Source organism: Cetorhinus maximus, chromosome 3 (genome assembly GCF_964194155.1).
Source record: "Cetorhinus maximus chromosome 3, sCetMax3.hap1.1, whole genome shotgun sequence".
NCBI classification, from domain to species: Eukaryota; Metazoa; Chordata; class Chondrichthyes; order Lamniformes; family Cetorhinidae; genus Cetorhinus; species Cetorhinus maximus.
In genome coordinates, this window is record NC_135881.1 from 2,608,096 (window position 1) to 2,634,543 (window position 26,448).

The 26,448-nt window shown below is 48.9% G+C and overlaps 1 protein-coding gene across 2 annotated transcripts in view; it reads left to right on the forward strand.

Annotated features, from left to right (window-relative positions):
• Nucleotides 1–26,448, forward strand: part of LOC144674656 (flap endonuclease 1-like) — a 56,963-nt gene that overhangs the window by 20,467 nt on the left and 10,048 nt on the right. Inside the window, exons 5-8 of one of the 2 annotated variants that reach the window (XM_078535912.1) lie at nucleotides 7,235–7,289; nucleotides 13,307–13,404; nucleotides 14,376–14,512; nucleotides 16,061–16,121. In XM_078535912.1, coding sequence (XP_078392038.1) covers nucleotides 7,235–7,289; nucleotides 13,307–13,404; nucleotides 14,376–14,512; nucleotides 16,061–16,121 — 351 coding nt within the window. The remainder of the gene's footprint in view (nucleotides 1–7,234; nucleotides 7,290–13,306; nucleotides 13,405–14,375; nucleotides 14,513–16,060; nucleotides 16,122–26,448) is intronic. The other variant, XM_078535913.1, reaches the window with a different exon arrangement.

The window sequence follows — 26,448 nt, forward strand, 5'->3', positions numbered from 1 at the left end:
TCCCTATTCCCAATATGGAGTCTCTCTGGGAGTGAGTGCGTCTCTATTCCCAATATGGAGTCTCTCTGGGAGTGGGTGCGTCTCTATTCCCAATATGGAGTCTCTATGGGAGTGAGTGCGTCTCTATTCCCAATATGGAGTCTCTATGGGAGTGAGTGCGTCTCTATTCCCAATATGGAGTCTCTCTGGGAGTGAGTGTGTCTCTATTCCCAATATGGAGCCTCTCTGGGAGTGAGTGTGTCCCTATTCCCGATATGGAGTCTCTCTGGGAGTGAGTGTATCTCTATTCCCAACATGGAGTCTCTCTGGGAGTGAGTGTGTCTCTATTCCTAATATAGAGTCTCTATGGGAGTGAGTGTGTCTCTATTCCCCATATGGAGTCTCTATGGGAGTGAGTGTGTCTCTATTCCCCATATGGAGTCTCTCTGGGAGTGAGTGTGTCTCTATTCCCAATATGGAGTCTCTCTGGGAGTGGGTGTGTCCCTATTCCCAATATGGAGTCTCTCTGGGAGTGAGTGTGTCTCTATTCCCCATATGGAGTCTCTCTGGGAGTGGGTGTGTCTCTATTCCCCATATGGAGTCTCTCTGGGAGTGAGTGTGTCTCTATTCCCAATATGGAGCATCTCTGGGAGTGAATGTGTCTCTATTCCCATTATGGAGCCTCTCTGGGAGTGAATGTGTCTCTATTCCCATTATGGAGCCTCTCTGGGAGTGAGTGCGTCTCTATTCCCAATATGGAGCCTCTCTGGGAGTGAGTGTGTCTCTATTCCCAATATGGAGCCTCTCTGGGAGTGAGTGTGTCTCTATTCCCAATAAGGAGCCTCTCTGGGATTGAGTGTGTCCCTATTCCCAATATGACATCTCTGGGAGTGTGTGTGTCCCTAGTACCAATATGGAGCATCTCTGGGAGTGAGTATGTCTCTATTCCCAATATGGAGCATCTCTGGGAGTGAGTGTGTCTCTATTCCCAATAAGGAGCCTCTCTGGGAGTGAGTGTGTCTCTATTCCCAATATGGAGCCTCTCTGGGAGTGAGTGTGTCTCTATTCCCAATATGGAGCCTCTCTGGGAGTGAGTGTGTCTCTATTCCCAATATGGAGCCTCTCTGGGAGTGAGTGTGTCTCTATTCCCAATATGGAGCCTCTCTGGGAGTGAGAGTGTCTCTATTCCCAATATGGAGCATCTCTGGGAGTGAGTGCGTCCCTATTCCCAATATGGAGCCTCTCTGGGAGTGAGTGCGTCCCTATTCCCAATATGGAGCCTCTCTGGGAGTGAGTGCGTCTCTATTCCCAATATGGAGTCTCTCTGGGAGTGAGTGTGACTCTATTCCCAATAAGGAGCCTCTCTGGGAGTGAGTGCGTCTCTATTTCCAATAAGGAGCCTCTCTGGGAGTGAGTGTGTCTCTATTCCCAATATGGAGTCTCTCTGGGAGTGAGTGTGTCTCTATTCCCAATATGGAGTCTCTCTGGGAGTGAGTGCGTCTCTATTCCCAATATGGAGTCTCTCTGGGAGTGAGTGCGTCTCTATTCCCAATATGGAGTCTCTCTGGGAGTGAGTGCGTCTCTGTTCCCAATATGGAGCCTCTCTGGGAGTGAGTGTGTCCCTATTCCCAATATGGAGTCTCTCTGGGAGTGAGTGCGTCTCTATTCCCAATATGGAGTCTCTCTGGGAGTGGGTGCGTCTCTATTCCCAATATGGAGTCTCTATGGGAGTGAGTGCGTCTCTATTCCCAATATGGAGTCTCTATGGGAGTGAGTGCGTCTCTATTCCCAATATGGAGTCTCTCTGGGAGTGAGTGTGTCTCTATTCCCAATATGGAGCCTCTCTGGGAGTGAGTGTGTCCCTATTCCCGATATGGAGTCTCTCTGGGAGTGAGTGTGTCTCTATTCCCAACATGGAGTCTCTCTGGGAGTGAGTGTGTCCCTATTCCCAATATGGAGTCTCTCTGGGAGTGAATGTGTCTCTATTCCCCATATGGAGTCTCTATGGGAGTGAGTGTGTCTCTATTCCCCATATGGAGTCTCTATGGGAGTGAGTGTGTCTCTATTCCCCATATGGAGTCTCTATGGGAGTGAGTGTGTCTCTATTCCCCATATGGAGTCTCTCTGGGAGTGAGTGTGTCTCTATTCCCCATATGCAGTCTCTATGGGAGTGAGTAACCTCAAATCTGCATCCCACCTTCTCCCCGATAACCTTTCACCCCCTTTTTTACCAAGATTCTATCTATCTCTGCCTTCAAAATATCCATAGACCCTGCTTCCCCCAACCCTTCCGGAAGAGAGTTCCAAAGATTCTCTACCCTCTGAGAGAAAACAATTCTCCTCATCTCTGTTTTAAACGGGTGACCCCTTATTTTTAATCAGTGACCCCCTAGTGCTCGTCTCCCCCACAAGATGCAACTACCTCTCCACATCCACCCTGTCCTGACCCCTCAGGATCTTACGGCCTGAATCTGTTTCTTGTCGGACACTCGCAGTCAGTGGGCCCGGGAGCGGACGGGTAACGTCCTGAGAGAGGCTCAGCACTGCCGGTGGGGGGGAGGCAGGGAGAGGGCAGGTCCCGATGTCACCCGCGGGTGCTGCAGAGTGATTCCACTGAGCTCCCCGAAGGCAGACACCTGCCCCCTGGGAGCTGCAGACCTCCAAATAATTAAAGAAAGCACTAAAAAGCTGCAAGATGTGTCCATGCAGCACAATCAAGCATAACCTCTATAAAAAAAAAACAGTCCCCAGATATCTCCCTCTATTTTATTTCCCCCGCGGAGATTTCATCCCTCCCCGGGTCGAGGTTTGAGCAAAAATGTAGAGGCTGCCTGGCCGATTGACCCGTCCGCCAACCCGAAAAGTGGACGGGCCACGAAAAATCGCTTTCAGTTGCCTCCTTAGTGGGGCTGAATGGCCTGTTTAATTGTTGGCGGGTGCATGCGGCAGTCAGAAGCGCGCCCACCGAGCGAGGTGTCGTGCGAGTGCACAATGACGTCAGGACGCTCGCCCAGCCTCATCTCGCGCTGGTACCGCGGCCGGACCGGTCAGGCACCTGTCCACCCGCATGATGTAACATTCTGGCCTCTACGTTTCAATCAAGCCACCTCTTACTCTGCTAAACTCCAGTGGATACAAGCCTAACCCGTCCAGGCTTTCCTCATAAAACAACCCGCCCATTCCTGGTATTAGTCTGGTAAACCTTCTCTGAACTGTTTCTAATGCATTTACATATCTCTTTAAATAAGGAGACCAGTACTGTACACAATGCTCCAGATGTGGTCTCACCAATACCCTGTACAACTGAAGCTTAACCTCCCTCCTGTTGTAATCAATTCCCCTCACAATAAATGATAACATTCTATTAGCTTTCCTAATTATTTACTGTACCTGCACACTAGCTTTCAGCGATTTATGCACTAGGACACCCAGATCCCTCTGCACCTCAGAGCTCTGCAATCTCTCACCATTTAGATAATAAGCTTCACTTTTATTCTTCCTGCCAAAATGAACAATTTCACATTTTCCACATTATACTCCATTTGCCAGATCTTTCCCCATTCATTTAACCTATTTATATCTGTATGTAGCCGCCTTATGTCCTCTTCACAAATTACTTTCTGACCTATCTTCGTGTCATCAGCAAATTTAGCAACCATCCCATCCATCCCTTCATCCAAGTCATTCACATAAATTATAAACACTTGAGGCTCCGGCACTGATCCCTGTGGCACCCTCGTTACATCCTGTCAATCAGAAAAAGACCCACTTATGCCAACTCCCTGCTTCCTGTTAGAGTCCAAAAATCTATCTCCTCCTCAAATACATTCAGGGACTGGGCCCCCACAGCCTCTGTGGTAGAGAATTCCACAGGTTCGTCAGCCCCTGAGTGAAGGTTTCGCATCATCTCAGTCCTAAATGGTCTACCCTGTATCCTGAGATTGTGACCCCTTGCCCTAGGCCGCCCCCAGCCAGAGGAAATATCATCCCTGCATCAGTCTGTCCATCCCTGTCAGAATTTTATGTTTCAGTGGGATCTCTTCTCATTCTCCTCAACTCCAGTGAATACAGGGCCTAGTCGGCCCAATCTCTCCTCGTATGACAATCCTGCCATCCCAGGATTCAGTCTGGTTCGCTGCCCTCCCTCTATGACAAGTGTATCCTTTCTCAGGTAAGGAGAGACAATTCCCCAGGCATGGTCTCACCAAAGCCCCAGTCCCATGTGCTTTAATTTTACACGCTAACCTCTTTATGTGGAACTTTATCCAAAGATTTCTGAAAATCTAAATACACCACATCCATTGGTTCTCCCTTATCTATTCTACTAGACTGGGGGTAATATATTGGCCTGGATTGAGAATTGGTTAGCAGACAGGAAACAGAGTAGGAATAAATGGGTCTTTTTCGGAATGGTAGGCGGTAACTAGTGGGGTACCTCAGGGATCGGTGCTTGGACCCCAGCTATTCACAATATATAGATGAGGGAACCAAATGTAATATTTCCAAGTTTACTGACGACAGGTGGGAATGTGAGCGGTGAGGAGGATGTCAAGAGACAAGTTACAGATGCAGTATAACATGGATAAGTGTGAAGTTATCTACTTATCAAAAAAAAAACTCCAGTAGGTTTGTCAAACATGATTTCCCTTTCATAAATCCATGTTGACTTTGTCTAAGATAAAGGCAAAATACTGCAGATGCTGGAAATCTGAAATAGAAACAAAAAATGCTGGAAAAACTCAGCAGGTCTGACAGCATCTGCGGAGAGAGAAACAGAGTTAACGTTTCGAGTCTGTGTGACTGAAGAAGAGTCACACGGACTCGAAACGTTAAGTCTTTCTCTCTCTCCAGATGCTGTCAGACCTGCTGAGTTTATCCAGCATTTTTTGTTTTTGTGTTGACTTTGTCTAATCCCGTTGATATTTTCTAAGTTTCCTGTTATCACGCCCTTTATAATAGACTCCAGCACTTTTCCTACTGATGTTAGGTTAGCTGGTCTTTAATTGCCTGTTTTCTCCCTCCCTCCCTTTTTAAATAATGGGGTTACATTCACCACCCTCCAGTCTGCTGGGACTGTTCCAGAATCTACAGAATTTTGGAAGATGACAACCAACACACCCACTATTTCCAGGGCCACCCCTTTAGTTCCCTGGGATGTAGATTATTGGGCCCTGGGGATTTATTGGCTTTCAATCCCATTAATTTCTCCAACACTGTTGTTTTAGTAATACTAATTTCCTTCAATTCCTCCTTCTCATTAGGCCCTTGGTCCCCTAGTATTTCTGGGAAGTTATTTGTGTTTTCCTCCATGAAGACAGAACTAAAGTAGTTGTTTAATTGCTCTGCCATTTCCTTGTTCTCGATTATAAATTCTCCTGTTGCAGACTGTAAGGGACCTACATTTGCCTTCACTAATCTTGTTGTTTTTACATACTTATAGAAGCTTTTACAGCCCGCTTTTATGTTCCTTGCAAGTTTACTCTCATATTCTATTTTTCCCCTCTTAATCAATCTCTACCTCCTCCTTTGCTGAATTCTAAACTGCTCCCAACCCTCAGGTTTGCTGCTTTTTCTAACAACTTTATATGACTCCCCTTTGGATCTAATACTATCCTTAATTTATTTTGTTAACCATGGTTGGGCCGCTTTTCCGGTTGTGTTTTTGTGCCAGAAAGGAATGTATAAGTGTTGCAATGCATACGGTCATTCCTTAACTATTAGCCATTGTCTATCCACCGCCATTGCCTTTTAATGAAGTTCCCCAATCCATCTTAGCCAACTCAATGCCTCATACCTTCCGAGTTTCCTTTGTTAAAATTTAGGACCCTAGTTTCTGTTCAGACTACTTCACTTTCCCATCCTAATGAAGAATTCTATCATGTTATGGTCACTATTCCCTAAAGGACCCCGCACAACAAGATTATTAATTAAACGTTTCTCATTGCACAAAACCAAATCTAGGATAGCCTGTTCCCTAGTCAGTTCCTTAACGTATTGGTCTATAAAAAACCATCTCATACACACCCCAGGAATTCATCCACCACAATATTATTGCTAATTTGGTTTGCCCAGTCTATATATAGATTAAATTCACCCTGGTTACTGTAGCGCCCTTGTTACATGCATCTCTCATTTCCTGTTTATTGCCATCCCCTATCTTACCACCACTGTTTGGAGGCCTATAGACAACTCCCAGTAATGTTTTCTGCCCCTTGTTGCCTCTTAGCTCCACCCGGACTGATTCTACATCGAGATTTTCTGAGCCAATATCCTCTCTCATTATTGCATTGATTTCATCCTTAACAAGGCCACCCCACCTCCTTTTCATTTTTGCCTGTCCGTCCTAAATATCGAGTAGCCTTGGATATTCACTTTGCAGCCTTGGTCACCCTACAGCCATGTCTCCGTAATCGCAATCATATTTTACCCGTTTACATCTATTTGCGCTGTTAATTCATCTACCTTATTGCAAATGCTCCGTGCATTCAGAGGCAGTGCCTTTAGACTTGTCTTTAGCCCTACTGGCTGCTGACCCTTGTTTCCTCTGCCTTCCACTTTTGCTTTCTACTTTTCTGTCTTTCATTCTTATCTTTGTTTCCCTCTCTTGTGTCCCCTGCTCAGGTTCCCATCCCGCTGCCAATCTAGGTTAAACCCTCCCCCTCAGCACTAACGAATACCCCTGCTAAAATCGCACTGTGACTATTGTGAGAATGTTAATTCAATTTAGAAAGCTGGAAATGAGTAGCTAGTCTCAGTAACGGTGACCATGAAACCATTGCCGATTGTTGTAAAAACCCATCTGGTTCACTAATGTCCTTTAGGGAAGGAAATCTGCCGTCCTTACCTGGTCTGGCCTACATGTGACTCCAGACCCACAGCAACGTGGTTGATTCTTAACTGCCCCCTGACATGACCGAGCAAGCCATTCTGTTGTATCACAGCGATATACAGACGCTGAAGAAAATAGTTAACCCCTACCTAAGGGAAAGGAGGAATGGGCGCGAGGGTTAATTGTTCAAAGTGTTGAAGCCTACTGCAGTGGATGTGCCACCAGGAGGGTTGAAACGATGAGAGGGCAGTCCCAGAGAGAGTGTGCAGCAGCAAAGGGTATGGTCAGTCATCGAAACAAGTTCAACACAGCAATTTGAGGTACAGCAAGGGAAAAGGACAGGGTTTTGGTAGGGATTCTTGTTAGACTCTCCCCAATGACTGCAGAAGGTGACTCGCTCTGACCAGACGTTCATCTCTTTTACAGGCAAATGAACAAGTGGAGTCACAGCCACAAAGATTAACCACAACAGCTAGCAGAGGTGAGAGTGACAGAAAACCGAAGAATGGGAAGACAGGATGAGTAGTTTATACAGCAAAAGCAGGCCATTCAGCCCCTTCTGCGTGTGCTGACCCTTTGCCAGAGCAACTCCAAACTAATCCCACTGCCCCACTCTCTCCCCATAACCCTGTATAAATCCCCAACTAATCGCACTGCCCCGCTCTCTCCCCATAGCCCTGTATCAATCCCCAAACTAATCCCACTGCCCCGCTCTCTCCCCATAGCCCTGTATCAATCCCCAAACTAATCCCACTGCCCCGCTCTCTCCCCATAGCCCTGTATCAATCCCGAAACTAATCCCACTGCCCCGCTCTCTCCCCATAGCCCTGTATCAATCCCAAACTAATCCCACTGCCCCGCTCTCTCCCCATAGCCCAGTATCAATCCCCAAACTAATCCCACTGCCCCACTCTCTCCCCATAGCCCTGTATCAATCCCAAACTAATCCCACTGCCCCACTCTCTCCCCATAGCCCTGTATCAATCCCAAACTAATCCCACTGCCCCACTCTCTCCCCATAGCCCTGTATCAATCCCAAACTAATCCCACTGCCCCACTCTCTCCCCATAGCCCTGTATCAATCCCAAACTAATCCCACTGCCCTGCTCTCTCCCCATAGCCCTGTATCAATCCCAAACTAATCCCACTGCCCCGCTCTCTCCCCATAGCCCAATATCAATAACCAGACTAACCCCACTGCCCCGCTCACTCCCCATAGCCCTGTATCAATCCCAAACTAATCCCACTGCCCTGCTCTCTCCCCATAGCCCTGTATCAATCCCAAACTAATCCCACTGCCCCGCTCTCTCCCCATAGCCCAATATCAATAACCAGACTAACCCCACTGCCCCGCTCACTCCCCATAGCCCTGTATCAATCCCCAAACTAATCCCACTGCCCTGCCCTCTCCCCATAGCCCTGTGTCAATCCCAAACTAATCCCACTGCCCCGCTCTCTTCCCATAGCCCTGTATCAATCCCCAACTAATCCCACTGCCCCACTCTCTCCCCATAGCCCAATATCAATACCCAGACTAATCCCACTGCCCCACTCTCTCCCCATAGCCCTGTATCAATCTCCAACTAATCCCACTGCCCTGCTCTCTCCCCATAGCCCTGTATCAATTCCAAACTAATCCCACTGCCCCGCTCTCTCCCCATAGCCCTGTGTCAATCCCAAACTAATCCCACTGCCCCGCTCTCTCCCCATAGCCCTGTATCAATCCCAAACTAATCCCGCTGCCCCGCTCTCTCCCCATAGCCCTGTATCAATCCCCAACTAATCCCACTGCCCCACTCTCTCCCCATAGCCCTGTATCAATCCCCAAACTAATCCCACTGCCCCACTCTCTCCCCATAGCTCTGTATCAATCCCCAAACTAATCCCACTGCCCCGCTCTCTCCCCATAGCCCTGTATCAATCCCCAAATTAATCCCCCTGCCCCACTCTCTCTCCATTGCCCTGTATCAATCCCCAAACTAATCCCACTGCCCCACTCTCTCCCCATAGCCCTGTATCAATCCCCAAACTAATCCCACTGCCCCACTCTCTCCCCATAGCCCTGTATCAATCCCCAAACTAATCCCACTGCCCCGCTCTCTCCCCATAGCCCTGTATCAATCCCCAAACTAATCCCATTGCCCCGCTCTCTCCCCATAGCCCTGTATCAATCACCAACTAATCCCACTGCCCCACTCTCTCCCCATAGCCCTGTTTCAATCCCCAAACTAATCCCACTGCCCCGCTCTCCCCACAGCCCTGTATCAATCCCAAACTAATCCCACTGCCCCACTCTCTCCCCATAGCCCTGTATCAATCCCAAACTAATCCCACTGCCCCGCTCTCTCCCCATAGCCCTGTATCAATTCCCAAACTAATCCCACTGCCCCGCTCTCCCCATAGCCCTGTATCAATCCCCAAACTAATCCCACTGCCCCACTCTCCCCCCATAGCCCTGTATTAACCCCAAACTAATCCCACTGATCCACTCTCTCCCCATTGCCCTGTATCAATCCCCAAACTAATCCCACTGCCCCACTCTCTCCCCATAGCCCTGTATTAACCCCAAACTAATCCCACTGCCCCACTCTCTCCCCATAGCCCTGTATCAATCCCAAACTAATCCCACTGCCCCGCTCTCCACCTCTAGCCCTGTATCAATCCCAAACTAATCCCACTGTCCCGCTCTCTTCCCATAGCCCTGTATCAATCCCCAAACTAATCCCACTGCCCCGCTCTCTCCCCATAGCCCTGTATCAATGCCAAACTAATCCCACTGCCCCGTTCTCTCCCCATAGCCCTGTATCAATCTCAAACTAATCCCACTGCCCCACTCTCTCCCCATAGCCCTGTATCAATCCCAAACTAATCCCACTGCCCCGCTCTCTCCCCATAGCCCTGTATTAACTCCTATGATGAATTTTTATTGAACTCTGCTCTGGATTTTCACATGCGATTACATGGACACTCGTAGTTGGTTGTGTTTTCATGCTGAGGAAGTCCGGAACACAGCATCACGTGGAAGGAATTGAGATGAAGGAAGAGGATAAGAGCCCAGGAGAGTGATAGTTTACCCTGGACAATCCCACACCAATTGCAGTGTCATGGAGATGATGAGACCTCCAACAGACTGACCCTAAGGACAGTTGGCTGTGAGAAAGTTGGCTTTGGAACTATAATTTAGTAGATAATTGTTGAGTAGGTTGAACACAGAGAATGATTCCAGCTAAAGCCAGGTAACCAGCACCTGTCCACTATCCTTCAAAATGTCAGCCTGAAAATATCACCCTCTTATAACAGTCTGTCCACCCTCTGCCTCACCCACTGCCTCATCCTCAATTTAGCCGTTGGGCCGTCTAATGTCCGACAGCCATGTCGGCCGGTCAGTCCCATCGCTTGGTTCAGTCCCATGTCAGTCGGTCAATGCCCTCTCCGTCAGTCAGTCCCCTGTCAGTTGGTCAAGCCCGTGTCAGTCGATCGGTCAGTCTCCTCTCCATCAGTCCCATGTCAGTCTGCCAGCCCTTTATCGGCCGGTCAGTCGGTCAGTACCCTCTCCGTCGGTCAGTCCCCTCTCCGTCGGTCAGTCCCATGTCAGTCAGTCAGTCCCCTCTCCATCGGTCAGTCCCGTGTCAGTCGGTCGATCCCCTCTCCGTCGGTCAGTCCCATGTTAGTCAGTCAGTCCCCTCTCCGTCGGCCAGTCCCATGTCGGTCGGTCAGTCCCATGTCGGTCAGTCAGTCCCCTCTCCGTCGGTCAGTCCCATGTCAGTCAGTCAGTCCCCTCTCCATCGGTCAGTCCCGTGTCAGTCGGTCGATCCCCTCTCCGTCGGTCAGTCCCATGTCAGTCAGTCAGTCCCCTCTCCATCGGTCAGTCCCGTGTCAGTCGGTCGATCCCCTCTCCGTCGGTCAGTCCCATGTCAGTCAGTCAGTCCCCTCTCCGTCGGCCAGTCCCATGTCGGTCGGTCAGTCCCATGTCGGTCAGTCAGTCCCCTCTCCGTCGGTCAGTCCCGTGTCGGTCGGTTAGTCCCATGTCGGTCAGTCAGTCCCCTCTCCGTCGGTCAGTCCCGTGTCGGTCGGTCGGTCCTGTGTCAGTTGGTCAGTCCCATTTCAGTTGGTCACTTTGTGGTCGGTCAGTCGCGTGTCAGTCAGCCAGCCCTGTGTTGGTCAGTCAGTCTCCTCTCTGTCAGTCAGTCCCATGTCAGTAAGTCAGTCAGTCCCGGGTCTGTTGGTCAGTCTCCTCTCCATCGGTCAGTGCCGTTGGTCGGTCAGTCCCGTGTCGGTCGGTCAGTCTCCTCTCTGTCGGTCAGTCCCATTTCAGTCACTCAGTCTCCTCTCTGTCAGTCAGTCCCATGTCAGTCAGTCAGTCAGTCCCGGGTCTGTTGGTCAGTCTCCTCTCCATCGGTCAGTGCCGTTGGTCGGTCAGTCCCGTGTCAGTCGGTCAGTCTCCTCTCTGTCGGTCGGTCCCGTGTCAGTCAGTTGGCCAGTCTCCTCTCTGTCAATTCGTCCCATGTCAGTTGGTCAGCCCCGTGTTCGTGGGTCAGCCCCATGTCCGTCGGTTAGCCCCTGTCCGTCGGTCAGTCCCGTTGGTCGGTCAGTCCCGTGTCGGTCGGTAAATCTCGTCTCTGTCGAGCCGGTCTCCTCTCCATCGGTCAGTCTCCCTTCCGCCGGCCAGCCCCCTGTCAGTCGGCCAGCCTCCTCTCCATCAGTCAGTCCCATGTCGGTTGGCCAGTCTCCTCTCTATCGGTCAGTCCCCTGTCGTCAGTCAGTCTCCTCTCCATCGGTCAGTCCCTTGTGTCCGTGGGTCAGTCTCCTGTCAGTCCTGTGTCGATTGGCCAGTCCCTTGTCGGCCAGCAAGACTCAGGTCCGTCGGTCAGCCTCCTCTCCATCAGTCAATCTCGTGCTCATCGGTCAGTCCAGTGTCAGTCAGTCCTGTGTTAATTGGTCAGTCAGTCTCCTCTTCATCAGTCCCAAGTCGGTCGGTCAGTGTTCTCTCCGTCAGTCAGTCCCCTGTCAGTCGGTCAACCCCGTGTCAGTCGATCAATCAGTCTCCTCTCCATCAGTCCCCTCTCCGTCGGTCAGTCCCATGTCGGTCAGTCAGTCCCCTCTCCGTCGGTCAGTCCCCTCTCTGTTGGTCAGTCCTATGTCGGTCAGTCAGTCCCCTATCCGTCGGTCAGTCCCATGTCGGTCGGTCAGTCCCCTCTCCGTCGGTCAGTTCCATGTCACTCAGTCAGTCCCCTCTCCGACAGTCAGTCCCCTCTCCGTCAGTCAGTCCCATGTCGGTCAGTCAGTCCCCTCTCCATCGGTCAGTCCCATGTCGGTCGGCCGGTCCTGTGTCTGTTGGTCAGTCCCATTTCAGTTGGTCACTTTGTGGTCAGTCAGTCCCGTGAGCAGTGCAAACAAACAGAGCAAAAATAAAACCCACCATTCACTGGATGATGCTGATTGGTAATGTAACTGCACTGGTACCAAACGTCCAACCAACAATGGGCCAATCAGTAACCAGATTATACAACGACACACATCACCGACAGTCTCTAACTTACACCCGAAATGTACTGATTCTCAGAGAATCCAGCAGCCTGCCAATGCTGGGCGCGTTTGTCCTGCTCACTGACCCCCCTCTCTCCGAGCCTGTGCTGGAGAGAGCGGGTTGAACACCTCCCCCGCCCCCAGCCACCATCACATTTATATCTGACTGTCCTGCTGATCTCTCCTAAACACTGACCACATTCCAACTCCAACTGAGCCCCGTAACATCGGGAAAACATCCTGGCCAAACCCCGGTTCCAACAAAGTGCAGTGGGAGTGCAGCGGGAGTGCAGCGGGGGTGTAACGACAGCTTCTGTTTCTAAAGCGGGGTTAACTCGGTGAAAATCAGCCCCAAGCAGCTCTCTGCAGTGATTCTCGAACTGAGTTACCTTAGAGCGGCTAACCGAAAGCTTGCTCTTAAAGGGAGGTTTTGAGGAGCATCTTAAAGGAGGAGAGAGAGAGAAAGAGAGAGGCGGAGAGAGATAGGGAGGGAGTTCCAGAGACTGGGACCCCGGGAGCTGAACGGTGGAACGATGGGAATCGGGAAATGCTCAAAGGGCCAGATGTAGAGGAGGGCAGAGATCTTGGAGGGTGGCAGGGGCGCTGGAGGAGATGACAGAGATCGGGAGGGGGGATGCCATGGAAGGATTTTGAAAACGAGGATGAGAATTTTTAAGTTTGCAGTTTTTCTGACTGAGTGCCAGTGTAGGACAGAGAGCAGAGGGAGTGAGAGGTTAACCATAGCCACCACCTCCCTCTGTAACTGGGGATAAATAAACTGGTGAGTTAACACAGACTGAGCTTGTGAATTAAATTTTCAGAAACAGATTGAAGACAGAGGACACGTTTTTCAGAAACGTTCGAAGAGATTGAAGGAAGCCGGACTCCGGGGTTAACTCTACTGGTGCCGAGTCAGAGGGGGCATGTCCGTTTCCCCTTCTTGTCAACTGTTTTAATTTCTCTCTCCTTTAGACCCCTCTCCAGCTGACTGCAGACCGGTATATGTACCAAGGAACGGCAGGAGCGACTGTCAGCGCCTGCTCACCCTCCTAGGGGTCCCTTATATTGAGGTAAATCCATCGAGCGACAGGGGTTGTACGCCACAGAAACAGGCCAAACCACCCAAGAGCTTCATTGAGCTGTTTAAAATGTGAAATGCATTGGGTCAGGTTTATAGAGAGAGAAACTATTGCCTCTGAAATGGGATAGTGGGGGGAGGGGGTGGGTGTGGGCTGTTGGGGTGGGGGAGAGTCCAGAACAAGGGGGCAGAACCTTAAAATTGGAGCCAGGCCGTTCAGGGGGCGATGTCAGGAAGCATTTCCTCACACACGGGGGAGCGGAAAACTGGAACTCTCTCCCCAAAAAAAGATTGTTGACAGTCCGAGCTTTCAACACGGCAATGTGTAGATTTTTGTTGGGTAATGGGATTACAGGATATGGAGCAAAGACAGTGAACAGAGTTAAGGTCCAGATCAGTGATGATCTTACTGAATGGCAGAACAGTCGAGGGGCTGAATGGCCTCACTCCTGTTCCTATAAAAAGATGAGCGAGACACCAAAAGTTGTGGACAGTCTTAATTTTATCACAGGATGTGGGCGTCGCTGGCTGGGCCAGCATTTATTACCCATCCCTAGTTGCCCTTGAGAAGGTGGCAGTGAGCTGCCTCCTTGACCCACTACAGTCCCTGTGGTGTAGGTACACCCACCCTGAACCCAAGCGGATGGGGTCAGATGTGAGGGGACGGGGTCGGAGGTGAGGGGGCAGGGTCGGGGCTGAGGGGAGAGGGTCGGAGGTGAGGGAATGGGTTTGGAGGTGAGGGTACAGAGTCAGAGATTAGGGGTCAGGGTCGGGGGGGAGAGGGCAGGGTCAGAGGGGGAGGGGGCAGGGTCAGAGGGGGAGGGGATGCGGTCGGGAGTGAGGGGACAGGGTCAGAGACATGGGGACAGGGTCGGAGGTGAGGGGGCAGAGGTTGCAGTCTATTTGTTAAACAAGCCATGGTTACACCAGACTGGCGGTGATGTCCTGCTTTGCCGGTGACAGGCTCCCAGCGAGGCAGAAGCCACGTGTGCGGCACTGGTGAAGGCTGGGAAAGTTCACTGCACTGCCACCGAGGATATGGACGCTCTTCCCTTCGGATGTACCAGACTCATCCGGAACGTCAGCGCCAAGAAAGATGCGTAAGTTTCAAACCGGCTGCCGGATCACAGGCAGGGCGAGAGGTCCCACAGTGACCTACAGTCCACCGCCTGTCACCCTGCGGGACAGCGGGAATCAGGAACCCCCCTCCCAGGGGAGAGCCCGAGAGGGGCGAAGAGCAGGAAGACCTGGGGAGGGAGGGAGTCCCGAGGGAGGGAGTCCCAGGTGTGGGATACCCGGATGGGGCAGAGGTCCAGAGGGATTTGTATATTATTTTCCCTATCATTGCTTTACATCATTTCTTGGAATGTGGCATTGCTGGTAAGGATGGTCTATATTGCCCATCTCTACCGGCCCTAAGAGCAGCCTTCCGACTGAATCACCGGATTCAACACAGCTGAGTGTCTTGCTCGGCCATTTCATGGGGCAGTTGAGAGTCAACCACGTTGCTGTGTGTCTGGAGTCACATGTAGGCCAGACCAGGTAAGGACGGCAGATTTCCTTCCCCAAAGGACATTAGTGAACCAGATGGGTTTTTACAACAATCGGTGACAGTTTCATGGTCACCGTTACTGAGACTAGCTTTTATATTCCAGATTTATTTAAAGTTGAACGGGTTTGAGTTCACGATCTCTGACCATTAGACCAGTAACAGAACAGCTACACAACCAGAATAATTAACTATTAGTGAGTGCTGGGACAGTGTAGAGGGAGTTTTACTCTGTATCTAACCCCGTGCTGTACCTGTCCTGGGAGTGTTTGATGGGGACAGTGTGGAGGGAGCTTTACTCTGTATCTAACCCCGTGCTGTACCTGTCCTGGGAGTGTTTGATGGGGACAGTGTAGAGGGAGCTTTACTCTGTATCTAACCCCGTGCTGTACCTGTCCTGGGAGTGTTTGATGGGGACAGTGTAGAGGGAGATTTACTCTGTATCTAACCCCGTGCTGTACCTGCCCTGGGAGTGTTTGATGTGGACAGTGTAGAGGGAGCTTTACTCTCTATCTAATGGGGACAGTGCAGAAGGAACTTTTCTACCACTGAGGCCTGTTTTTCCTCCAAGTTAGATCAGAATTGCTGGATAAAGAAAGATTCAAGTCTCATTCACTTGCTGCTGTCCTGTAATTTGGTTACTACAGGGATGAAAGAGTCTGGAGATGCTGCAGGAGGGTGGAGCTGAGGTGAAAGGTCAGCATGATCATAAAGAACAACACTATCTCCTGTGTCATATCTCCTTGTTGTAAATGTTAACCAATCAGAGGGTTAGTTCTGGGTCGGACAGTGACCGATTAAAAGTTCAGAATCTGACAGGTGTAACTGTACCTGAATCAGAACGGTCACCTGGGAAAGTTATTCATATAGAGAAAGAGGGGCTCACGGAGAGAGGGAATGTCAAAAAGAATGGATGGCCAGAGAGAGAGAGGGAAAAGGGAGGGAGGGTTGGGAGAGAGAGAAAGAGAGAGGGCAGCGAAGGGTGAGGGACCATGAGGGGGCGAGACGGGGGAGAGGGACAAAGATTGGGAGGGGGAGGGGGAGATAGAGAGCATTCTCTCGTTCTGTTGACTTGGTGCCATTTTTCCCTCGTTTCTAGGCGAGTTGAAGAAATCTCTCTGCCGCAAATCCTGAAATCTCTGGACCTCACTCAGGAGCAGGTTTGTAGAGTCCAAGTCGGCATGTTCTCCGTTTCTGACTTTTGTCGTTGGGTGTGGGTGTCCCTCAGTGTTGTCTGTGGGCAGGGGTGGGAGAATCAGCCCCTTTATTCCCATGACCACTGCCAGTGAGGCTGGAACCTCACTCAGTTAGACTGGGTCCCGCTCTCGTGGCGGAGGGTTCCAGGTGAGGGGCCCCGAGTCCCGGTGTCAGGATCAGGGATGGAATGCGAGGAGGGGAAGTGAAGTTTCACGTGTATAAAGCGCTGCTCAGACCCCATGTGGAGTCACTGTGCTCAGTACTGGGCACTGCCCCTCAGGAAGGGGAGACTGGCCTTGGAGAGGGTGCAGTGCAGACACACCAGGATGGTACCGGGGTTAAAATATGAGGACAGGTTCCAAACATGAGGCCTTTATTCTCGAGTGCAGAAGCTTAAAGGACAATCTAACTGAGGTGTTGAAGATGATGAAAGGATTTGATAGGGTCGATAGAGAGAAACTATCTCCTCTGGCGTGGGGGAGGAGCTCGGAGCCGAGGCTGACTAGAGCAGGGGTATCCGCTCACTGCCCTGACCAAGATTTATCACTGAATTTCCAATCTTGGTGAGACGAATTGTCCACATTAGCGGGATCTTGCTGTGCGCCAGTCGGCTGCCACGCTTCCTACAATACAACAGTGACTGCTCATCAAAACCTCCGTTGTTACCTACAAAGCACTTTGGGACATTCTGGGGAATAGAGATATGCCAATGTCTCTTCTCAGTCTTGTCCTCAGTGAAGATAGGGAGGAGCAGAGGGAGGTGAAGAGCAGAATTTTTTTTTTTATATATAGGTTTTAAGGATGTAGGCTTCGCTGGCTGGCCAGAATTTATTGCCCACCCCTAATCTTCCTTAAGCAGGCAGTGGGGGCACCACCTACAGCTGAGTGACTTGCTCAGCCACTTCAGCTAAGGAGTTACATGAAGGCCAGACCGGGTAAGGACAGCAGATTTCCTTCCCTAACGGACATTAGTGAACCAGATGGGTTTTTACAACAATCTGATAGTTTCATGATCATTACTGGAGTTGTACAGAACCTTGGTGAGGCCACAGCTGGAGCACTGTGCGCAGTTCTGGTCGCCACATTATAGGAAGGATGTGATTGCACTGGTGGGGGTGCAGAGAAGATTCACCAGGATGTTGCCCGGGATGAAACATTTAAGTTATGAAGAGAGGTTGGATAGACTTGGGTTGTTTTTGTTAGAGCAGAGAAGACTGAGGGGCGACCTGATCGAGGTGTACAAGATTATGAGGGGCATGGTCAGGGTGGATAGGGAGCAGCTGTTCCCCTTAGTTGAAGGGTCAGTCACAAGGGGGCATAAGTTCAAGGTGAGGGGCAGGAGGTTAAGGGGGGATGTGAGGAAAAACTTTTTTACCCAGAGGGTGGTGACAGTCTGGAATGTGCTGCCTGGGAGGGTGGTGGAGGCGGGTTGCCTCACATCCTTTAAAAAAGTACCTGGATGAGCACTTGGCACATCATAACATTCAAGGCTATGGGCCAAGTGCTGGTAAATGGGATTAGGTCGGTAGGTCAGGTGTTTCTCACGTGTTGGTGCAGACTCGATGGGCCGAAGGGCCTCTTCTGCACGGTGAGATTCTGTGATTATTAGTGAGAGTAATGGTTTATTCCAGATTTATTAATTATTTGAAGTTATGTCTCTGGAGCATTATTTTTTTCAAAAAGTCTGGAACTTGTTGATGGTCAGAGAGACTTGTGTTTACTCACACAGAACGTTCGAATGCAGATACAGCAAGCAGTCAGGGAGGCAAGTCAAACTATGACCTTTACTGCAATGAGATTGGAGTAAAGAAGTTATTCATTGTGTATTGCACAAACTCGTAATAGGGTCACAGGCCTCCACATTCAGACCTGAAAAATGCCCGGTCTGCCTTAAATTACCCTGGAAAGGCAGTATCTCAAAAATTTGATGAGGTTAAGCAAACCATTTCATGCTGCTACTATGCAGTGGTCACGCAAGTGGTATTTTCCACTAACAGGGTGCTAGCATCAGTACAGATAAACACTCTTTCCACCACACGTTGTGCATGAATTTCAGTGCCAGTGTAATGTCAGGTACTTAGGCCATACATCCCAGTGATGAATGATCGAATCAAACAGTATGTTCCTTCGGGTTTTCCTAATAGGCAGAGTACAGACCGTACTCAACCAGCCAACGCTCACAAACTGCCCCCAAAATAAATGTTAGGTGCAATTTTATGATTGTTCAGCAAGTGTTGCCCAATCCTGACTGCGCTAATAGCTACACTAACAACCAAATGATAATCAGTCAAGCTTGTGGCTCATTTACACTTGCTAGAAGCAACATACATTCATATGCAGGGTTCTCTGCAAAAGGAATATGTTCGAGTCTTGTACCTTTTTTGAATCACCCAGGAGTTTAAGAGCCTATAGTTCCCCATTGCCTTCTCCATGGCAACGAGCTGGCCAATCGGCTGACTTGCCAACCAATCAGCGCACTTTTCTCCTGTGGTGTAAATTGTTGTGATTGTTTGAAATTTGGCATTCTTCTGTTTGTCCTGATGAGTGTAAGGCAAAAAACTTCAGCAACATGTCTCTCTTTTCAGCAATATCCAAGAATAAAGAAGTCTTGCTACAGTTTTTTTATTCATTCATGGGATGTGGGCTTCGCAGGCTGGGCCAGCATTTATTACCCATCCCTAATTGCCCCTTGAGAAGGTGGTGAGGAGCTGCCTTCTTGAACCGCTGCAGCCCATGTGGTGTAGGTACACCTACAGTGCTGTTAGGGAGGGAGTTCCAGGATTTTGACCCAGCGACAGTGAAGGAACGGCGATATATTTCCAAGTCAGGAGCTTCCAGGTGGTGGTGTTCCCATGTGTCTGCTGCCCTTGTCCTTCTAGATGGTAGTGGTCATGGGTTTGGAAGGTGCTGTCTAAGGAGCCTTGGTGAGTTCCTGCAGTGCATCTTGTGGATAGTACACACTGCTGCTACTGTGCGTCGGTGGTGGAGGGAGTAAATGTTTGTGGATGGGGTGCCAATCAAGTGGGGCTGCTTTGCCCTGGACGGTGTCAAGCTTCTTGAGTGTTGTAGGAGCTACACTCATCCAGGCAAGTGGGGAATATTCCATCACACTCCTGACTTGTGCCTTGTCGATGGTGGACAGGCTTTGGGAGTCAGGAGGTGAGTTACTTGCCACAGGATTCCCAGCTTCTGACCTGCTCTTGTAGCCACAGTATTTATATGGCTGGTCCAGTTCAGTTTCTGGTCAATGGTAACCCCCCAGGATGTTGTTAGTGGGGGATTCAGTGATAGTAATGCTATTGAATGTCAAGGGGTGATGGTTAGCTTCTGTCTTGTTGGAGATGGTCATTGTCTGACACTTGTGTGGCATGAATGTTATTTGCCACTTATCAGCCCAAGCCTGGATATTACCCAGGTCTTGCTGCATTTAGACATGGACTGTACAGGGTTTGGGCGAGACTGCATCTGGAATACTGTGTGCAGCTTTGGCTCATATTCTGGAGCTTAGAAGAATGAGAAGCGATCTCATTGAAACATACAAGATTCCAAAGGGGTTTGACAGGGTGGACACAGAGATTGTTTCCATTGGCCGGGGAATTGAAAGCCCGGGGGGCACAGTCTCAGGATAAAGGGGCCGATCACTTAGGACTGAGATGAGGAGAAATTCCTTCACCTAAAGCGTTGTGAATCTTTGGAATTCTCCACCCCAGAGGGTTGTAGATGCTCCATCGTTGGATCTATTTAAGGCTGGGATGGACAGATTTTTGGTGTCTCAGGGAATTAAGGGATACGGGGAGCAGGTGTGAAAATGGAGTTGAAGCCCAATTATAGACCAGTCAGCCTGAAAAGGCGGTGGAGTTGCATTGCTGGTTAAAGAGGAAATTAACGTAATAGTGAGGAAAGATATTAGCTCCGACAATGTGGAATCTGTATGGGTAGAGCTGAGAAACACTAAGGGGCAAAAAATGTTAGTGGGGGTTGTATATAGACCCTCAAACTGTAGTGGTGATGTTGGGAATGGCATTAAACAGGAAATTAGAGACACATGTAATAAAGGAACATCTGTAATTATGGGTGACTTTAATCTGCATATAGATTGGGCAAATCAAATTAGTAACATTACCGTAGAGGAGGAATTCCTGGAGTGTATATGGGATGTTTTTCTGGACCAATACGTTGAGGAACCAATGAGAGAACAGGCCATCCTAGACTGGGTATTGTGTAATGAGAAAGGAATAATTGGCAATCTAGTGTGAGGCCCGTTTGAGATGAGCGACCATAATATGATAGAATTCTTCATCAAGATGGAGAGTGACGTAGTTGATTCTGAGACTTGGGTCCTGAATCTTAATAAAGGAAACTACGATGGTATGAGGGGCGAGTTGGCTATGATGGATTGGGAAACGTTACTTAAAGGGATGATGGTGGATAGGCAATGGCAAACATTCAAAGAGTGCATGGGTGAACTGCAACAATTGTTTATTCCTGTCTGGCGCAAAAGTAAAACAGGAAAGGTGGCCAAACCATGGCTTACAAGGGAAATTAGAGATTGTATTAGATCCAAGAAAGAGGCACACAAATTGGCCAGAAAAAACAACAGACTTGAGGATTGGGAGCAGTTTAGAATTCAGCAAAGGAGGACCAAGGGATTGATTAAGAAGGGGAAAATAGAGTATGAGAGTGAGCTTGCGGGGAACATAAAAACTGACTATAAAAGCTTCTATAGGTATGTGAAGAGAAAAAGATTGGTGAAGACAAATGTAGGTCCCTTACGGTCAGAAACAGGGGAATTTATAATGGGGAACAAAGAAATGGCTAACCATCTAAATACATACTTTAGTTCTGTCTTCACAAAGGAGGACACTAATAACATACCAGAAATGTTGGGGAACATAGGGGTTAGTGAGAGGGAGGAACTGAAAGAAATCTGTATTAGTAGGGAAATGGTGTTGGGGAAATTGATGGGATTGAAGGCCGATAAATCCCCGGGGCCTGATAATCTACATCCCTATATTCTGCTTTTAGGGCCTCATCCCTTTTTTTACCTATGTTGTTTGTACCAATGTGTACCACGACCACTGGCTGTTCACCCTCCCCCTTCAGAATGTCCTGTAGCTGCTCTGAGACATCCTTGACCCTAGCACCAGGGAGGCAACATACCATCCTGGAGTCTCGTTTGCGGCCACAGAAACACCTATCCATTCCCATTACAATTGAATCCCCTATAACTATTGCATTCCCACACTTTTTACTCCTCCCCTGTGCAGCAGAGCCAACCGTGGTGCAACAAATTTGGCTGTTGCTGCTTTCCCCTGAGAGGCCATTCCCCCTAACAGTATCCAAAGCGGTATATCTGTTTTGCAGGGGAATAGCCACAGGAGATTCCTGCACTGCCTGCCTAGTCCTCTTGCTCTGCCTGGTGGTCACCCATTCCCTTCCTGCCTGTGGACTCTTAGCCTGCAGTGTGACCACCTCTCTATACGTGCTATCCACGAAACTCTCCGCCTCGCAGATGCTCCACAGTGTCCCCAGCCGCCGCTCCAGCTCCGAAACCCGGGCTTCCAGGAGCTGCAGCTGGAGACACTTCCCGCACACATGCTGGCCCCGGGCACTGGAAATGTTCCCGGCTTCCCACATAGAGCAGGAAGAGCACACCATGGCTTTGAGCTCTCCTGCCATGACTTACCACTTTAAATTAAATTAAACCTTTTGGAAGATACTGAGTATCAAATAATATCAATTACACTAGGGCCCTTCTTCCCTGCTCCTTGTTGTTACAGAATATATCCCCTACAAACGATGAACCACAAAATAAGACCTTAAAAACTATAAGTGATAAAAGTAGTAAATACTTACCTGACTCTACTCACGATACTCAAAGGATCACCTCGTTTCCTCCTCACCGAACTCCTAAAGCAGCGCTCCAGCACAGACTATGATGCAGACTACAGGACACTCTTCCCAGAAGGAGTTACACTCACTATTTTTAGGGTTCACCTGACCACATTAAAACCGCATTGTAATATGAACTTAGACTCAGACACAGAGATTGTCTCAACTTGTGTAGGAGGACTCAAAACTAATCACTGATAAATCCAATGGAAAATTCAGGAGAAACATCTTTAGCCAGAGAGTGGTGAGAATCACAGAATTTTAATGGCACAGAAGGAGGCCATTCGGCCCATCATGTCTGCACTGACTCTCCAAATGAGCATAATGACCTAGTGCCATTGCCCCGCCTTTTCCCTGTACCCCTGCACATTGTTTCTATTCAAATAATCATCTATGCCCTCTTGAATGCCTTGATTGAACCTGACTCCACCACACTTCCAGGCAGTGCATTCCAGACCCGAACCACTCGCTGTGTGAAAAAGTTTTTCTCACCTCGCATTTGCTTCTTTTGCAAATAGTTTAAATCTGTGCCCTCTCGTTCTTGATCCTTTTACGAATAGTAACAGTTTCTCCCTATCTACTCTGTCCAACCCACTCATGATTTTGAACATCTCTATCAAATCTCCTCTTAGCTGCCTTCTCTTCAAGGAGCACAGTTCCAACCTCTCCAATCTACCTTCGTCACTGAAGTTTCTCATCCCTGGAACCATTCATGTAAACCTCTTCTGCACCCTCTCCAATGTGTTCACATCCTTCCTATAATATGGTGCCCAGAACTGTACACAATATTCCAGCTGAGGTCTAACGAGTGTCTTATATAAATCCTTGCTCTTGTACTCTATGCCTCTATTAATAAAGCTCAGCATACTATCTGCTTTATTAACTGCTCTCTCCACCTGTCCTGCCACCTTCAATGATCTATGCACATATACACCCAAGTCTTTCTGCTCCTGCACCCCCTTCAAAATTTCACTCCTTATTTTATATTGTCTGTCCATGTTCTTCCTACCAAAATGCATCACCTCACACTTCACCACATTGAACTTCATCTGCCACCTATCTGCCCACTCCACCAACTTGTCTATGTCCTCTTGAAGTTCTACACCGTCCTCCTCACAGTTCACAACACTCCCAAGCTTCGTATCATCCGCAAACTTTGAAATTGTCCCCTGCACACCAAGATCTAGATCATTAACATATATCAGGAAAAGCAAGGGCCCCAAATACCAACCCACTACAAACCTTCCTCCAGCCCAAAAAATATCCATTAACCATTATTCTCTGCTCCCTGTTTTTCAGCCAATTTTGTATCCACGTTGCTACTGTCCCTGTTATTCCATAATCAATAACATTTCTCACATATCCTTGGGCCCATCTGGTGTCTTGTCAACTTTAAGTACCGACAGTCTATTCAACACTTCCTCCTTATCAATTTTGCACCCTTCTAGTGACAGAGTTTCTTCATCTGTCACCAAGGCCTGGGTAGCATCTACCTCCTTGGTAAAGACGGATGCAAAGTATTCATTTAATACCTCAGCCATGGCCCCTTTGTCCATGTGTAAATTCCCTTTTAGGTCTCTAATCGACCCTACTCCTTTTACCACCTTTTTACTATTTATATGCCTATAGAAGACTTTGGGATTCCCCTTTATGTGGGCTGCCAGTCTTTTCTCATAATCCCTCTTTGCTTCTCTAATATGCTTTTTCACCTCCCCTTTGAACCTTCTGTATTCCTCTTGGTTTTCAGTTGTATTTTCTACACGACACCTGTCATAAGTGCACTTTTTCTTTTTTATCATAATTTCTGTCTCCTTTTTCACCCAGGGAGCTTTGGATTTGTTTGTCCTACCCTTCCCTATCGATGGAATATACCTTGACTCTGCCTGAACCAATTCTTTTTGAAGGCAACCCATTGTTCAGCTACAGTTTTTCCCACCAATCTTTCATTCCAGTCTATCTGGCCCAGCTCCGTTCCTGCCCCATCGAAGTCAGCTCTTGTCCAGTTAATTATTCTTACTCTGGATTGCCTATCGTCCTTTTCTATCATCATCCTAAAACATACAATACAATGATCACTGTCTCCTAAATGTTCCCCCACTGGCACTTGAACTACTTGGCCCACCTCATTTCCAAGAACCGGGTCCAACAGTGCATCTTTTCTTGTTGGATTGGACACATGCTGCTGTAGAAAATTCTCCTGAACACAATCGAGGAACTTTTGCCCCTCTCCGCCCTGTACACTACCACTGTCCCAGTCTACATCTACAGTAATTAAAGTCCCCCATTATAACTACTCTATAATGCCTGCATCTCTCTGTAATTTCCCTGCGGATTTGTTCTTCTGCGTCCTTCTCACTATTTGCCGGCCTATAGACTACACCGAGCGATGTAATTCCCCCTTTTTGTTCCTTACCTCTAGTCAAATAGATTCTGTCCTTGAACCCTCTGGGACACCCTCTTTCTCCAGCACTGCAATGCTCTCCTTAACCAATACCGTCACCCCTCCTCCTTTCCTTCCTTTCTTATCTCTTCAGAACACTTTGAACACAGGAATATCTAACACCCAGTTCTGCCCTTCCTTGAGCCAGGTCTCTGTTATCAACACAACATCATATTTCCACATGGCAATCTGCGCCTGTAACTCCCCAATCTTATTCACTGTACTCTGCATTCACATACATGCATAGTAGCCCTGATTTAGATTTTGTTACTTTCTCCCTTACCCTGACTTTACCTATTAATGTACTATTTTCTATTCTAGTGCTTTTTGTCCCTCCCAGTATTTTGTGCACCCTGGTATTCCTCTCTAATATTTTCTCTTGGTTCCCATACCCTTGCTGAGTTGGTTTAAAGCCCTCCCAACAGCACTAGCAAAACACCCCACAAGGAACTCAGTCCCAGCTCTGTTCAGGTGCAGCTCGCCCTGCTTGTACAGGTGCCATCTCCCCCAGAGCCAGTCCCAGTGTCCCAGGAATCTAAAGCCCTCCCTCCTGCACCATCTTTCCAGCCACACATTCATCTGTCTTATCCTCCTATTTCTGTACTCACTGGCACGTGGCACTGGGAATAATCCGGAAATTACTGCATTAGTGGTCCTGCTTGTTAATTTTCTACCTAGCTCCCTAAATTCTGATTGCAGGACCACATCCCCCTTCCTACCGAAGTCATTAGTACCAATGTGGAACACCACCTCTGGCTGTTCATCCTCCCCAAGAAGAATGTTCTGCAGCCGCTCTGTCACATGCTTGACCCTGGCACCAAGGAGGCAACATACCATCCTGGAGTTACATCTACAGCCACAGAAGCGCCTGTCTGTTCCCCTAACCAATGAATCCCCTATAACTATAGCTCTTCCTTTCTTCTTCCTCCCCTCCTGTACAGCCGAGCCGCTCATGGTGCCACCAACTTGGCTCTGACTGCACTCCTCTGAGGAACCAGTGCCCTCACCAGCTTCCAAAACGGAAAGCCAATTTGTGAGCGGGACCCCAGGGGACTCCTGCACTACCTGCCGACTTCTCTTGGACTACCTGGTGGTCACCCATTCCCTCTCTGTCTCCAGGCCCTTAAGCTGCAGTGTGACCACCTCTCTGAACGTGCTATCCACATAGCACTCAGCCTCGTGGATGTGCCACAGTGACTCCAGCCGCCGCTCGAGCTCTGAAACCTGGAGCTCAAGTTTCTGCAGCTGACAGCACTTCCTGCACATGTGGTGGTCTAGGACACAGTAAGGTAGCGTCCATGACTTCCCACATATTACAGGACGTGCATTCCACCTGACTGAGCTGCCCTGCCATGTCTTAACTCTACTTCCCTCAGGTTAACTTTATTCTACTTTGGATTATTTATATCACTTTATTATGTTGGCCCTAAATTTCCCTTATTCCTGGTGCTTCTCAGTTAAATCCAAGTATAGCAACTTTAAAAATATGACACTTTTCTAATTTACTCACCAGGTCCTACTTACCAAGGCCGCTGCTCTTCTTTCTGAGGGAAGGTAGAAAAGGAAAGGAGCAGCTCCTCCCTCCTCACCCAACTCCCTCAGTCACCTCCGCTCTCAAACTCTCGCCGCTTCCCGCGCTGTTTTTGTAGCTCTTCTGCTCTCCTCTAGGTGCTGCTGACTGCCCTTTCCCAGGGTGCTCCTCTCGCACTCTCCTCTAGCGAACTGTGGGAACTCACTCCCACGGGGAGTGCCTCAAATGAGTTGCCGAGAGACATATAGCGGGAAGCTGGATAAACACATGAGGGGGAAAGGAATAGAAGGATATGTCGATGGGGTGAGATGCGGAAGCTGGTGTGGAGAATAAACACCGGCACAGAGTGAATAGCCTGTTTGTGTGCTGCATTTCCAGTTGCATGGCACCAGGATATTCTCCGAGAAATCCCACGGCCATCACTATC